Raw genomic sequence first — 14890 nt, forward strand, 5'->3', positions numbered from 1 at the left:
CCAAATACTCTAACCACTGCGCCAGGGATCCTTGTGAACAGTTCTAGTACAAATTTTGGAAGCCTTAAACTTATAGTATTTCTAGTTGTAAATAGCATTATTTTATTACTAACTAACCTGAGTGCCTGGCTTTGCCTGGGTGTTTGGAGGTGTGTGTTGGGAAAAAATAAAATAAAAAGTTGTAGGCAGGCAGGCTGGAACTCGTACCACGAAGGAGGAAAAGAACGTGAAAAAAAAAAAACGCGACGTCTTTACTGTTTCTCCCATCGCCAAACTGGGGATGACGAATGTTTAATTTAAGGCTAGTCAATCGAAAAGAGGGGATTACTTTCGAAAATACCAGCGAATACATTTCGATATCACTTTAGGAAAGAAATTCGGTCAGTTCTTGTGATAAATGAGTAATATCGAATTCAATGTTGTCTCTGCAAGGGCCAGTTGTCGAAAAGGAGTGAAATTGTTCTAGCTTCTTTCCCTACTTCTGCTTGAGTTTGCAGCAAAAAAGGGGACAGAAACAATTGGTCTATAAAAAAGGGGAAGGAGTTTATTAGAATTAATGGAGTTACTCTAGCAGCAGCTACAGTATTTGGTCAGTGTTGCTGAAGAGAAAAGTATTTATTTTTACTTTTGGTAGGGGTCACGACTTATCAAGTCTCGGACGGCACTCAAGGATAAGTGTTAATAAGTGTTAAGTATATGGTGAGACAGCATGATCAGTAATGGCGGAACTTGGGTTAGGGTTAAATTATTTAAGAGGACAGCTAGACAGGAACTCATTCACATTAGATTTGAAAATGACTATGTTATAGTCAGTCAAGGAGCAGTCCCAGAGTATTGTCTTCCAGAAAAGGACAGTTCTACGAAAAAAATCCTACTAATAGAATTTCGTTTAATATTAGATAGACAGTGAGGAAAGTTGTTGATAGTTGTTGTAGCTAAACGAGTATTTTTTGCGAACTTTTTACAAGGAGTGCCATAGATTGGACCTCAGTCGAGCACCTACCATAAAATAACGATAGAGTTTGCTAATCGTATTATTTGATTCTTCGGATTACTGTCCTAATCATTTTCACAACCATTCCTGACCAGCCATGACTAGAACGAGAGCATGCTACGCTTGTAAAGTAAATAAAGGTTCCGTTCGAAATTCCATCCATCTTCCTGAGTTCGACAAAAACATTCCTGAGTTCGACAAGATACACCTGAAGAAAGTCGGTGGTTACATCGATCGATACATTGTGAAAATGACACTCAAGATGAGAACAGTATATTGGATCATTGGACCGGGGCGACGGCGATAAAATCGGGGGTGTGAACACACGCACTTTTCAGATTACCTATATTCTTGTGTCCTACAAAAAAAATGACCTGAATTGTATTTATTACCGAAAACAAAGAAAGGCTTGCATTCTAACTCGGGAAGTCAGAATTGCCCAATGCAAAATAAAGAAGAACACTTACATATTTTAAATATTTACATTTCAGGAATGTTGGTTGATATCATATTAGACATGGGTAACATAAACAAAAAAAGAGCAGAAAAGATATGAGAGCCGACAGTCGTTTAGCGTGAGTGACAAATTCCGCCGCCGCCTAACACACACAGCCATAAACGCAGTCTTTCTCTCTCTCTTTCTTTCTCTCTCTTTCTCTCTCTATCTTTCTCTCTGTATCTCTCCCTCTCTCTTCAATGGCCAAGATTGAATTGTAAATAAACTTGTGTGCTGACAGAATCGTCTGTGTTGATTTTCAGAACAACGACAAAATAATTTCGCAAGCATTTGAAATATGAAAACTAGAAACTTATATATATATATATATATATATATATATATATATATATATATATATATATATATACTAGCAGGGGTGCCCGGCGTTGCTCGGGTGTTTGGAGGTGTATGCTGTGCAAAAAAAGCAAAAAAAACAAAAAAAAAGGTTAATTTTTTCAAACTTTGACCCCTATTATGACCCCTTAAAATTTATTGTTTCGGGCTCAAATTACTTTATTAAGTTAGATCCAGGTTCAAGAAACCTATATCTAAAATTTCAAGTGTCTAGACCCAAAATTGTCGGAGGAGTTTGGTAGAGTTCTTAAAGGTCAAATCGTTGAAATTTGACCCCTTAACAGCCAAATTTCTGGCTGACACCCGTCACATCGATTTTCCCAAATCTCAGTGCCCGGTATTTCAACTTTCGAGTCTATAGACTAAAAATTGACAGAGTTATTGCGTAGGGAAATGTACACAGACACACAGACACACAGACAGACAGACAGGTTCAATTTTATATATATATATATATATATATATATATATATATATATATATATATATATATATACATTCAATAAGACCACAAGTAGTCCGAAGAATCCAAATAATACGAATAACCAATCCTCATCTCAAAAATTCAGAAAAGTGAGTTTTCTAATATTTTATTGCACCCACTTCCGCCAGTTGTTGGGTACATTTGCCAATTTCACAATATATTTTCATTTGCTATTTTATTTTCTTAGGCCTCCAGAGTATTATTGCTCATAACAGAAACTATGAGAAGCTAAAAGATGTCTGGAAAGGATGGAGAGATGTGAGCGGTCGGAAGATGAGGAAAGACTTTACCAAATGGGTCAAATTATCCAACGAAGCGATACGAGAAAACAAAGGTAAGCTTCTTTTGGGGATTTTTTTGTTTTTTGACCCTGATGAGAATTCAGGATAAATATATTCTTTATTTAAACGTGTGTGTGTGTGTGTGTGTGTGTGTGTGTGTGTGTGTGTGTGTGTGTGTGTGTGTGTGTGTGTGTGTGTGTGTGTGTGTGTGTGTGTGATTTTCAATAACTGTTGTGGTAGGATCCACCTAAATTAGCATACGTGGAGTGTCAACTATATAAATATGATTGGTACCGTAAAGACGGGAGACACCTAACAGGAGCCCGAACGAGAGACAATGCGTCGGAAATAGCTTACAGACGAGTAGGGGGGGAGAAAAGACGGTTTAAGTCTTGCAACGAAATTGCGACGTTGCTTACAAGAAGTCTTTCCTTGTAAAAGTAACAAATGGATAACGATGGTCGAAGTGTAATTTGTCTAAAAGACAGCAACAACTACCACAACAGTAGAGCGGCCACCCCTTTTTATCTACTCCAACTATCAGTCAACGAGATCCACGCGTGACTGGAATCTATTTATCTTGTAAGGAATAGGCACTCAGGTTCTTTGATTAACGGACCACCGGCCGTGTTGGTCACAGCTACCAGCACTCCTTGCTTCCCCACCGACCTACCCTCGGCAAGTCAACCAATTCAAAATTCTCACAAATGAGATCGAGTCGGCGATCACCCAGCCGACACCTTCTCCAACAGCGGTCTCCCCATGACTATACCAATGGACTCTTTGTAAATATTGTATATACTTTCTTGCTCTCAATATATCTGTTCTACTTTATTTTGGTGTTGTATTTATTCATTTCCATGTGTTCAGTCGAGATTCAACAATAACAAAACGTTGTGTACATATATGTGTGGGTATTTTATCGCCCTGTCTCGTCTGTTTAACCGAGACGAATAAAACTCTTGTTATATATTTTGGCCTTACACTGTTTGGTAGAGATTGAGTCAACTAGTATAAATTTCGAGAACGTTTCCTTTATGTGTATTTTCAGTTCGGCCTGGCAGCGAACGAAATATATTTAATAACGTAACAAATTAGATCATTTGTTTAAAGTTAAAAACATATTTTCAGGCAGTTTACGATTGTAAGGCTAAGAGACAAGACGTATTGTAACGTGGTACACGCTTACACACGCGTTGACATGGAAACACTAGGGATCCAACACGTTGTAGTAGAGTACGTCGCAAACAACAGAAAACAAGTAATAACTCGACTCACATTTTCCGTCGAAACAACGACATTCATTTCCGGGTATTTTCACAAATAAAACGTGAACCTGATCCCCAACGTGATTGTCTTTCTACCGTGATTGTCATCCTCTCGAACATGATCCCCAGTCAGTGCACATGTTCTCTTTTTATATCTTATTTCTTCCTCCTACTTCGCACACGGCTCGGCATTTGCATACAGCCGCCATGCGCGCTCTATAACAGTGTGTCAACAATGTAGAAATCTATGCGAATCCCTTTAAAGTCTGTCTGTCGATAAATTCTCAAGTTAGATAAGAAATAATTAATTGCAGTTTATATATTTACAGGAATAAATAATTTTCGACTATCTTTTTTATAAGGAATAATTAACGGTTTCTGCCCTTCTGTGAACGAATTTTATCCTAAAAAAAACTTTAAATTGTCAATTGTCTCCTTTTGTTTTCGTGCATGGAGTTTATTAATCTTGCGAAACAGAGATCAATTCACTGGAGGAGCTAGTGAACAGATCGTGGAAGACTGTATACTACTATGTTCTATGTTTCTCCTTGTACACATCTTCGTTCCCTTCGTTTCTCATCTGCTTTTTATCATTGAGCATTCATCGATCAAGGGTTATTGAAATGTTGCACTCTTTTCATAAGAAAAGACACAAGAACACGTTTTCTAAGAGATTTTTCAAGGTTTTAGCTAGATAATGGACGAGAGAGAGAAAGAGAGAGAGAGAGAGAGAGAGAGAGAGGGGTATAGAGTATTATCTTATTTACTTCTTAGATTTAACTTTCTAACTTGACGAAATGAGTGACACGCACGGACAGACCCGAAATAACATTCACCTTATACTACAAGTTTTCTACATTATTGACGATGTCTCGTTCGCACGGCTTTCCAGAGAGACTGATTTTATCATGCACTTAATGTGACCTTTGTCAAAATTCACACGAGCTAACTTAATCATCACCGACGTAGCATCTCGAAAATGTAACTTGTGTAAACACCATTAAGCGCAAACTATAGGCCCACGAGATTATATCAGCCATCGGGATTATATCAGCCGTAGATACCAGAGCGTTGCAAACCAAATTAATAGTTAAACTAAGGCTCGTAGATGGTGTCACAGTTGATATCAAAGTTACCTTTCTTCTATTTGAGTGACATTTTGGATGCTGTTAGTATTTGAGCGCGTTATAAAACATTCACATTATAAAATTTCCAGACGCTAATACTAATCTGTACATGTAGGACAAGTTTATTAGTGGTTTCACTTCAGAGATACCACCCGACTAAACAGATTATAAATAGGAAGCCAGAAACGCCACCCGATCAAGGCCATAGATAGGATGCCCAAGATATCACACAGTCAAGGACATCATAGACACGACGTCAGAGACACAGCCGTCCAGAGACGCTACTCTGTCAAGGACATTATAGATAGTACGCCAGAGATACCACAGACACTACCTAGTCGGTGGCATCATAGACATGACGCTAGAGACATCACCCGGTTAGGCACATTATAGATAGGGCACTAGAGATACCATCATGTCATTCCCTGAGATTATCAGCTTTCTGCATCATTCGGCTGTGTCTCCTCCGTATGGCTTCCAGGAGAGACCTGAAGTGAAAACCCATGTTTCTTTCGCTCGAAAACGTGACGTCATGTCATCGTTCGACTCCTGTTTTGTCTACAGAGTTTTACCTTTTGCCTTGTCACTCCTCTTTTATTTAACTCTTCTTTTTTACAGATTTGGGACTTATCCTGACATGTACTAAGAGTGACCTTTGACAAAATTCACACTAACTAACTTAATCGCTACTTAATGCAGTAACGCCTTCTTGATTGGAAGGTGTTCTGCAGGTTAAAGTATTTAATTATCTCTCACTGAAGTGTTTGTAACGTAAAGGATTTGCGTTTAGATGAATATTTTTGTTTGTTTGTTTGGTTGTTTTTTTTTCTTTTGTCGGTAACTGTATTGTTAAAAGACAAAATTATCTCCTCCACTTTTTATGAAGTCAAAGACTTGCGTTTAAATTAAACATTTCCTTTATTTTATTTCAAATACTAGCAGCACACCGGCATTGCCCGGTCGTAAAATACGCTTAAATAATATATTTTGATTAATACAGATTTCGTATTTGGGAAAGACTAAATGAACTCGTCGGGCCAGCAATCCAGATTTCATAAACATGTTCTACGCACAAAAATACAAGAAAATGCCTCCAATATCCACCGAAAGGGAGGGAGGATGATAGATCAAAATTGAATTATTGGAAAACGACACAGACTGAACAACGGATGAGTAAAAACAACCTACGGAATTTCTATGCATCTGTGGACTGAAATCTAATTCACGAAAAGGAATAAACATTCGTCGGAATAAAATAGGATGTGCTACTCTAGGTGTGTCAGAAATTTCGTGAAAAATAGTGAATAATTCTACCCCGTCTTTCCAAAATGTAATTCAAGCCCTAATTTTTTTTCAATTAAAGGGGCAAGGACCAATGTTTCATTAAAAAAAACAAAGAAAACAAACAACGTGGGTTTTTTAAAAAAAAGGTTTTAAACTTCAGACTTTACAGGTAAATTTCTAAAAAACACTACTTTTTTTGTTTTAAATTTGAATATATTATTCATTGACTCTTTTCTCTTCAATTTGTGATATATAAAACTTTGGTGAGTAAATTAATTATTTATTTTTTAATAGACTCTTGAAAATGGGGGGGCGTGAATTAAAAAAAACGTTTGTCTAAAATATTATATTCGGTTTATTGGAAAGAGCATAAAATTTCACATTGACTCTGAAAATATCGTAAAAATAGGATCAATAGAAAAATTTTGATAGATTTTAAAATTTTTAAAATTGAAAAATATTGAGTTTGTAAAATTCATTACTGTTTTTTTTTTAAATAAAAAAATATTTCTATTACTTTTAAAACAACTTTAATAGTTTATTTTGGAAGTATTATCCATAAAAAAAAATAAACAACCCACTTTTAAAAGAGAAATTACGAGTTTTTTATATTCTATTCGCAGTTTCGTGTTAGAGGTGTCAAAAATTCCTACAAAAATTCTGATACACCTAGTGTTACTCATCTGATACTTCTCATAAGCAGCACTCTGTTAAGACAGACAAGACGTCGGAAAATCAAGGTCAGGACGCAAGCCACAGTGCCAAGGATATCCAAGCAATTGGGCCAGTGGGTGAGATAAAACAACACAGAATTTCCCGCGGCAAATATGATCAATGGTTAGAAGAATGAGGGTGCATTATATACAAATTTGTATTTCACTGTATAGTCAAAAGGGATCGACAAAAATACCAAAGAAAAAAGACGATTGAAGAAGATGGCAGACCTTTAGTGGTTTATTATTTATTTATTTTTATTTATTTATTTATTATCGATACGAACGCGTCTTACCTCGCAGCTCTTGAACTTTTGAACAGCATGTAAGATGGCCGTTGATCGAGGCGGGAAACGCTGAAATCATTAAACGCCTAGTTTTGAGTCTATTGAACAGTTCAGTTAAATGTTATTCAGATAATTGGCCTCAGATCGTGGTGGGGGGGGGCAATACGCAAAAAAAAAAAAAGAGAAAAAGCGGAGAGAGGTAGCCCCGAAACGGTGCGTATTCTCTCCTGACGAGCAAAACTTATCTGTATACCGAAATGGATTACCACACAAAGGAAAAACGATAAACTTTATTATAGACAAGTCTACAGGGAAAGGTAGGCTCTGAAATGGTGCTTATTCTCTCTTAACTACCCTACATTATCTGGAGACCAGAATCAAATGACCTACAAGTTAAACCATCTGATAAACTTGATTATATACATGTCTGCAAGGTAAGCTGTTTTTTTCCAAACAACAATATCTTCTGTTCGTCGCTCGCTTCATTTCGAGTTTCTGCTACTATTCCGGTAGCAAATATTATTCTATTGGACCTAATATATAGCAATGATTTAAAAAGTTAAAATAATAATAATAAAGAAAAATGACTCGTGCGCCACCACCGAGAATTGAAACCAAAACGTTTAGCTTACGATTTACTTTTTCCTTTGACGTTAATGACTGTACTATGGAGACATGTTTACTGCAAAACTAAAAATTAAAACATGAACCAGCATGCATATTCGTAATGCCGCCGTTCGGCTTTCACCTGGCAAATTCCATTTTTTTTTTTTTTTTTTTTTTTTTACTTTTCACACTTTTGCACCGATTTTCCCCAAATATAATGTTTCGCCTTTGTTCGAATACACTATATATGAAGTTTCATGTCTGAGAGCAAAACTTGACGGAGGAGTTTAGTAGGAAAGTTTTTAAAACAAATATATATACGCATACATAAATATATGTAGAAAGAGTTTTGTGTTTACTATAATTTTTTACGCAAATATTACGCAAGTATAAATCATGTAGAATATCTGCATGAATATAATTATGCATTATACGTAAATAGTTAACTAAAGATGATCATCCCTTCAGAAAACGGAAAAAAAAACTAATAGAGAATTAATTAAAATGAATGCAAATTACCTAGATCTTTTGCAGATGAATGCAATTCTACGGCCCATATATAACAAAGTTGTACTTTCTTTTTAAATAAATAGAAAAACGGGTTTTAATATGAATATCAAAACACATAAAAAAGATATATAAGAGTATAGATTTTATTTATTTGTGATTCATCCCGTAGTATAAACGAGAATTATATCCCTTGCTTGAATGTTTATAAAGCATTTAGATTTAAAAAAAAAAATGTCTGAATCATCCTTTAAATGTATTTCTGCAGTTGTAGTTAAAAAGTTGAGCAATGTAGTTTATATTTTACAGACCTCGACACATGTAACAGAGCGCGGACGCGCTTATACAAATGCATACAGAATGTGAAATGTCGTCAATGTAAGGAAAATGCGCAATCACGTTGACATACCAGTTCTCGCCAGAGCACCGAAGTTAAGCAACGTTGATCCTGGCCAGTACCAGATGGGTGACAATTTGGGAAAGCGAGGCGCTGTATGCACCACGAGGTAAAATACCAGGTTGAGAAACCGACGCGGTCTATACGTCTATATGAGACTCTCTTAAGCCGTGGTAGCACCCCATCTAGTGATGATGTCACGATAAAAAATGGCCCTAAAGATAACCCTGACGAAGCATCAAGTATTCAGCTACCGACAAGATTTGAATTACACTACAAACTCGTGTAGTGTGTTCAATCTCGGTTGCGGCCGCGCTGGATGGGTGAGAGAAAAAGGACTTCTCGTTACGGCTTTCACGTCTTTCACGTTCTCTCTCTCTCTCCTTTTTAAAGTCACGCGTGGCGGGAGAACGTGTAATAAATGTCGCTGTTACCAAAAAAAGGGGTCGAGTTATGACTTGTACTATGTTCCTTGCGGCGTAGACTGCGTACAACGTGTTGGTCCCACGTATAAACGTGGGTAACATTACACACTATGTAAAAGCTTAACAATTTTTTTTATCTCTCACCATTAGGTATTTATTATATCCCCTTTAGTTATACGCTAATTTTATTATTTAATAATTTCTAAATTATTATTATTATTATTATTATTATTATTATTATTATTATTATTTCAATCAATATTAGCAGAACCTGTGAAAATTCTACGGTACTTAAAAATTTAAAGAACACATTATAAACAAAATAAATAAAACAAATGAAAAAAACGACGAATTTGAAACAATTTTTTAGCAAATTCTTTTTTAACCTTTTAAAGTTAAAAAGAATTGATTAAAAAAATTTACATTTTTTTCCAATGAAAATTCAAACACACAGCATTGTTTTTTAAAATAATTTTTTCATATAAATTATAAAAGAACAGATGTCAATTCACTTGCACATTTTTTATTTTAAAAAGATAATAAAAAACTTAGAGTCTCCTCACAACATAACTTTTAAATTATAAAATAAAATACCCAATTTGAAACAGTAAACAAACAGCCATGTTTTCTTTTAATTGATAAAGACCCACTATAAAGTGAGGTACTTCGTTTCTCATTAATTATGTTTTTTTTGTTTGTTTTTTTATTACATTTTCACCCCAAACAAGGCACATTGCCACTTTGGTGTAGGGGACTACTATCAGGGGCAGCAACTACTGGGGAACTATGTTGGGATTTGGGCAGAAAGATGTTGTTCACATTGCACTTGAACTTCTGCATGTCAGTACAGTTAGGGAAGCAGGAACCTGGAATGGAATTCCAGAGTCTAGCGGTTCTGAGGTAGAAACTACTGGAGTAGAAAGATCTTTTACATCTAGTGATCTCTACTGTGTGAGGGTGGGATTTAGCTGCCTGTCGGGTTTGTCGAGGGTGTCTACGTCGTGGGGGCAAAGTGTCTGCAGTTCGTCAGAGCATTCACCATTAAAATACTTGTAGAACAGGCAGAGGGATGCAACATTTCGTCGATGGGACAGAGGCTGAAGCTTAGATGACAGTTCAGGGCCTATCAGATTGGCGACTCTTTTTTTAACCTTGTCTAGGAGCGAGAGACTAGTAGCAGATGCACCAGCCCAAATGTGACAACAATACACCATACATGGGCGAATGGTGGCTTTATAGAGGTACAGGATACTTTCAGGTGTCAATAGTTTTCTAGCACGGTAGAGAGAATGTACCTTTTTCGCAGCGGCCCTGGCAATGTCTTCAATGTAATTGTTCCAACTCATGTTTCCTGTGAACGTTAGGCCAAGCAGTTTGAAAGATGTACTCTCAGACAGGGAGTCACTGGTCATTGCTATTGGTGGCAGAGAAGGTTTCTTGTAATTATTGAAGGAAACCAGTTTAGTCTTGGCAGCATTGAATGTGATCATCCATTTATGTCCCTATTCCACTACAGATTGGCGGTCATCCTCTAGTGTTTTTGCCATTTCTTTAGATATGTGTTCATTTGTTTTCCTGTCATACCTGTTATAGAGTGTAGTGTCATCAACATATATACCCATCTCAGGGGCAATTTTGTCGGAGAGGTCATTAATAAATATTAGGAACAATAGAGGTCCAAGGATAGACCCCTGGGGCACTCCTGCATTTATATCACACTGTTTGGATGTACGACCGTCGAGGACAACCTGGATTTTTCTCTTATCTAAGAAGGATTTAATTATGTTAAGTATTCTACGTGATAACGTATGATCTAATTTTCCTGAGGAGACCCTTGTGCCATACCCTGTCAAAAGCCTTAGATATATCTAGAGCTACCGCTCTACCCTCCCCCGCTTTGTCCAGTGAATGGTATATACGTTCAGAGATTACAGTGAGGATGTCAGCTGTGGAACGGGCTTGTCTAAATCCATATTGTTTGTCAGTCAGAAGTTTAGCATCTGTAAGGTGCCGGACTAGAGCATGGTTAATTATGGTCTCAAATATTTTGGTGAAAAGTGTGAGGAGGCTAATGGGGCGATAATTTGATGGGTCAGTTCTTTCTGAGCAGGGGTGATTTTTAGATCGTCTAGCGTGGCGTCTGTCCGCAAAGGAAAGCAGGCAGGGGGTGGTTGGAAGAGTCCAGTGTGGAGTTCGAGGCAAACCGGCTGGCAAGCATATTAGCCTTGTCGGTTGCTGAGCAAACAACCTCGTGATTGTTGGTTAGCAGGGGAATTGTTAATTGCCCATTATTTACTACACTGTTGTAGATTTTCCAGAAGGCACGATTTCCTAATTTTTGTGCTTCGATGCGTTTTTTAGTGGTTTCCGTAAATTCTCTCTTAGCTGTCACTATTTCTTTCTTAACGTTACTTCTAGCTTCTATATACTTTAGTTTGTTTGAACTGGACATGTCGGTTAAGTCTGCGGTATGCATGCTGCCTTTGAGCAATGGCAGTTGCGCAAGTCGAAGTAAACTATTGGGGAGAGTGGGGCTTGCTATAAAATTTCCGCATGGGAACATGTGCTTCCATTGCTGTTTTGAACCATTCAGTGGTCTCATTTCCTCACTGTTCAGCAGGAAGAGAAAAAATATTTCCCCATGGGGCATCTCTGATAAGATCTCTGATGGCTTCCCAGTCAGCCCTTTTAAAATATCTCATTGTTTTGAGCACTGGCTCTTCAGTTTTAGGTCTAGAATTTAGGGCGATTTCTACCATTATCACTGCATGGTCAGCGTTCCCGAGTGGGCTGTCAGCATTTGTTGTACAATCCTCGGGAACTGTAGTCAGAAAGAGATCTAGAAGTGATGCTTGTTGTTCTTGCTGGTCAGGGAAACGGGTTGGAAACGTAACCATTTGTGATAGGGAGTGAGATATAGCAAAACTATGTGTTGTGCTGCCTGCTGCATCTATGTGAGTAGAGAATCCAAGCCAGTTTTTGTGGTGAACATTAAAGTCACCAAATACATGTACTTGTGCGCTAGTGTCGAGGGAGAGTGCTGTGCCTATGCTGTCAGAGACTTTGTTTATTATGGTGCAGTCCTGGGTCGAGGGAGAGCGGTAGAGAAAATAAAAGTAGCTAATGTTGTGTTAGTCTAAAGCACATAAAGGCTTGATCCTCCGTTTCTATGTTTGTTTCTCTAGTCAGGGGGAGGGTGTTACGAATGTAGACTCCAAGTCCGTGCATATGTCTGTCGGAGTCCTTACGGCAGAGTGGGAGATAGCCAGACATGTTAAAGTAGTTAGAGGGGATGGAGGAGTGTAGGTTAGTCTCGCTTAGTGCTAAGATATCCGGGGTATTTGTTAGGAGAATTTTTTTTTCTGTGACATTGGACGTACGGACAAGTAAATTGATATTTAGATTTCACCGAAAATATGGCCTCGGTTAATGGAAACAACGTGATTATTGCTGGAACTTTATTACATGATATACTTTTCAAAGGTGAAACAACATGTGTGCCACTAAAATTTACGCCCACAAACTTCATTTTTAATATTAATCTCAGATACAATGTGCTCGGCACTGGAACTTCTTTATGTGGTATACTTTTCTCAAATGATATCGTTTCTCTAACAACAGCATTAGCAACACGGGTTTCTTTATTGCACGGTGATAAAATCAGTTACATGCGTTTGGAGTTTCAGTTACAAGCGTTTGTAGTTTCGCTACGTTTCGACCAAGTATTTCTCTGACCTTCTGTGGTTGGGATAGGAATGCTGGCTCTTAATTGTACCCTCAGTAATTACAGCCCTCCATAGTTATTGTTGCTGTCTAATCACGTTTTGTCCAACTAATCCTCTGGTCTGCTTTGGGTAGGTTTGAAACCGTTTGTTAGAAATTTTCTTGAGTTAGTTATTTCTAACACTTTTTTTTTTTTTGTCGTTGTTTAAAGAACAGAACAATCTTTTGTAACAGAACAACCTTCCGATACTTTGGACGGATGCAATTAAAAACCAGCAAGTTATTGCATTCAAAAACAAATTCTATTGAATAATAATTAAAAATACAATAAAGGGTAATACTTATGTCAGTTTTAAAATTAGCAGTTTCCAAAACGGTTGTTCTTTTTTGTTGAAGAAAATTAGATAGCAGAGGTGAGGAGAATTGCTTTTTATTCCGTTCAGTAAATTCTTCTTTTTTCTTTTTTTTTTTTTTTAGCTCCTCTCGTTTTTTTTTTGGGGGGGGGGGGGTAAATTCTTTTTTTTAGCTCTTCTCGTCCATGAGGTTTTTTTTTTTAGTATTTATAACCTCTCCTCATGTCATAGTGGATACTTTGCATAAAGTCACGTATGCAAATTGCATAATAATTCTTATTGAGAATATTTACAACGCCATATCTTCAGACAATGCTCACCTGGAACAGTAAAGATTCAACGTCTCTATCCACTGCGTCACAGCGATTGAGGTTGGATTTTGGGGTCTTATAAATCCAAGTTTTCGTTCTTACCTGGTCTTCTGTTGATTATTGGAATCCTTTGAGATGAGTAATTTGTATACTTATTTATTTATTTATTTATATTATCCTTATCTTTAAAGTTATTGTTGTTTCACTACGTTTCGGCCAACTATTCCTGTGGCCTTCTTCGGACGAACACTTGACCGAAATGTGGTGAAATAACAACAACAATGAAGATGAGGATAACAGTCCGCAAAAAAATTAAAAAAAAATAAATAAATAAATAAAAAATGAATAAAAAAATAAATAAAAAATAAATTAATAAATAAATGCACAAATTAATGAAATTTTTTGTTTTCTTTTCTAGATTATTATTTATATGTATTGCTACAGTTGTAATTAAAATCAAGTTAACATTTCCGATTTATTGCTTCCGTTTATTTATTTATTTGTTTATTTCATTTTATTTGTTTATTTTATTTTATTTTATTTTTTTGACAGACTACAAGGATCTCGGCGAATCATGGAGAGCTGTCTACGGTGGAGGATTTATTGCCAAAGTTGAAAAACTGCTAGAAGATATCCAACCTCTTTACCGTTTATTCCATGCATATGTCCGGGATAAGCTGATAAAGAAATATGGTGCCAATCATTTCAAAGATAATTTGATTCCAGCTCATCTTTTAGGTAAGTAATCACGTGATATATGCATGTAATTAGTCTATATATCTATAAAGGTGAGAATGTGTGTGATGACACTTCTCAGTCTATATACTCAATGAGTTTTTTATCTACAGACTTGAAATTTGGTATATAGGATATTCAGACATGTGGAAAATGTTTTAATCCGTTTTCACTAGGGGAAAAAAGCTGCTAAGAGGTCAAAATTGGAAAACATGGTACGTGGGGAGCATCAGATTTTTTATTGTTTGCTAACTTATTCACGAATGCGCATGCGTGAATAATTCACATTACTAGGAATAAGCAATTTGAAAATATCTTTTAAACGTCGTGTTACTCTAGTCTAATAGTTAGTACACTTGACTCACTTCAATACAGTGTGAAAACTGGTATTATTTGAATTCTTCCGACTACTGCCACATCTTGAATGTTATTTGCACAACATTTCGGTCAATGTAACCTCTAAACTTCAGCTGTATCTTGTCGCACTCGGGAATCTTTCTGTGAAATTTGGGAATCTTGTAGATAGATATGTAGTAATGATA

At 36.6% G+C, this 14890-nt stretch overlaps 1 protein-coding gene across 2 annotated transcripts in view; it reads left to right on the plus strand.

Moving 5' to 3' along the window:
* LOC145258302 (angiotensin-converting enzyme-like) overlaps window positions 1-14890 on the plus strand; it is a 136824-nt gene that overhangs the window by 61849 nt on the left and 60085 nt on the right. For both annotated transcript variants that reach the window (XM_080116348.1, XM_080116349.1), the window contains exons 4-5: window positions 2519-2665; window positions 14166-14351. In XM_080116348.1, coding sequence (XP_079972474.1) covers window positions 2519-2665; window positions 14166-14351 — 333 coding nt within the window. The remainder of the gene's footprint in view (window positions 1-2518; window positions 2666-14165; window positions 14352-14890) is intronic.

This window comes from Euprymna scolopes, chromosome 33 (genome assembly GCF_053919585.1).
Source record: "Euprymna scolopes isolate OS-2025 chromosome 33, ASM5391958v1, whole genome shotgun sequence".
NCBI classification, from domain to species: domain Eukaryota; kingdom Metazoa; phylum Mollusca; class Cephalopoda; order Sepiida; family Sepiolidae; genus Euprymna; species Euprymna scolopes.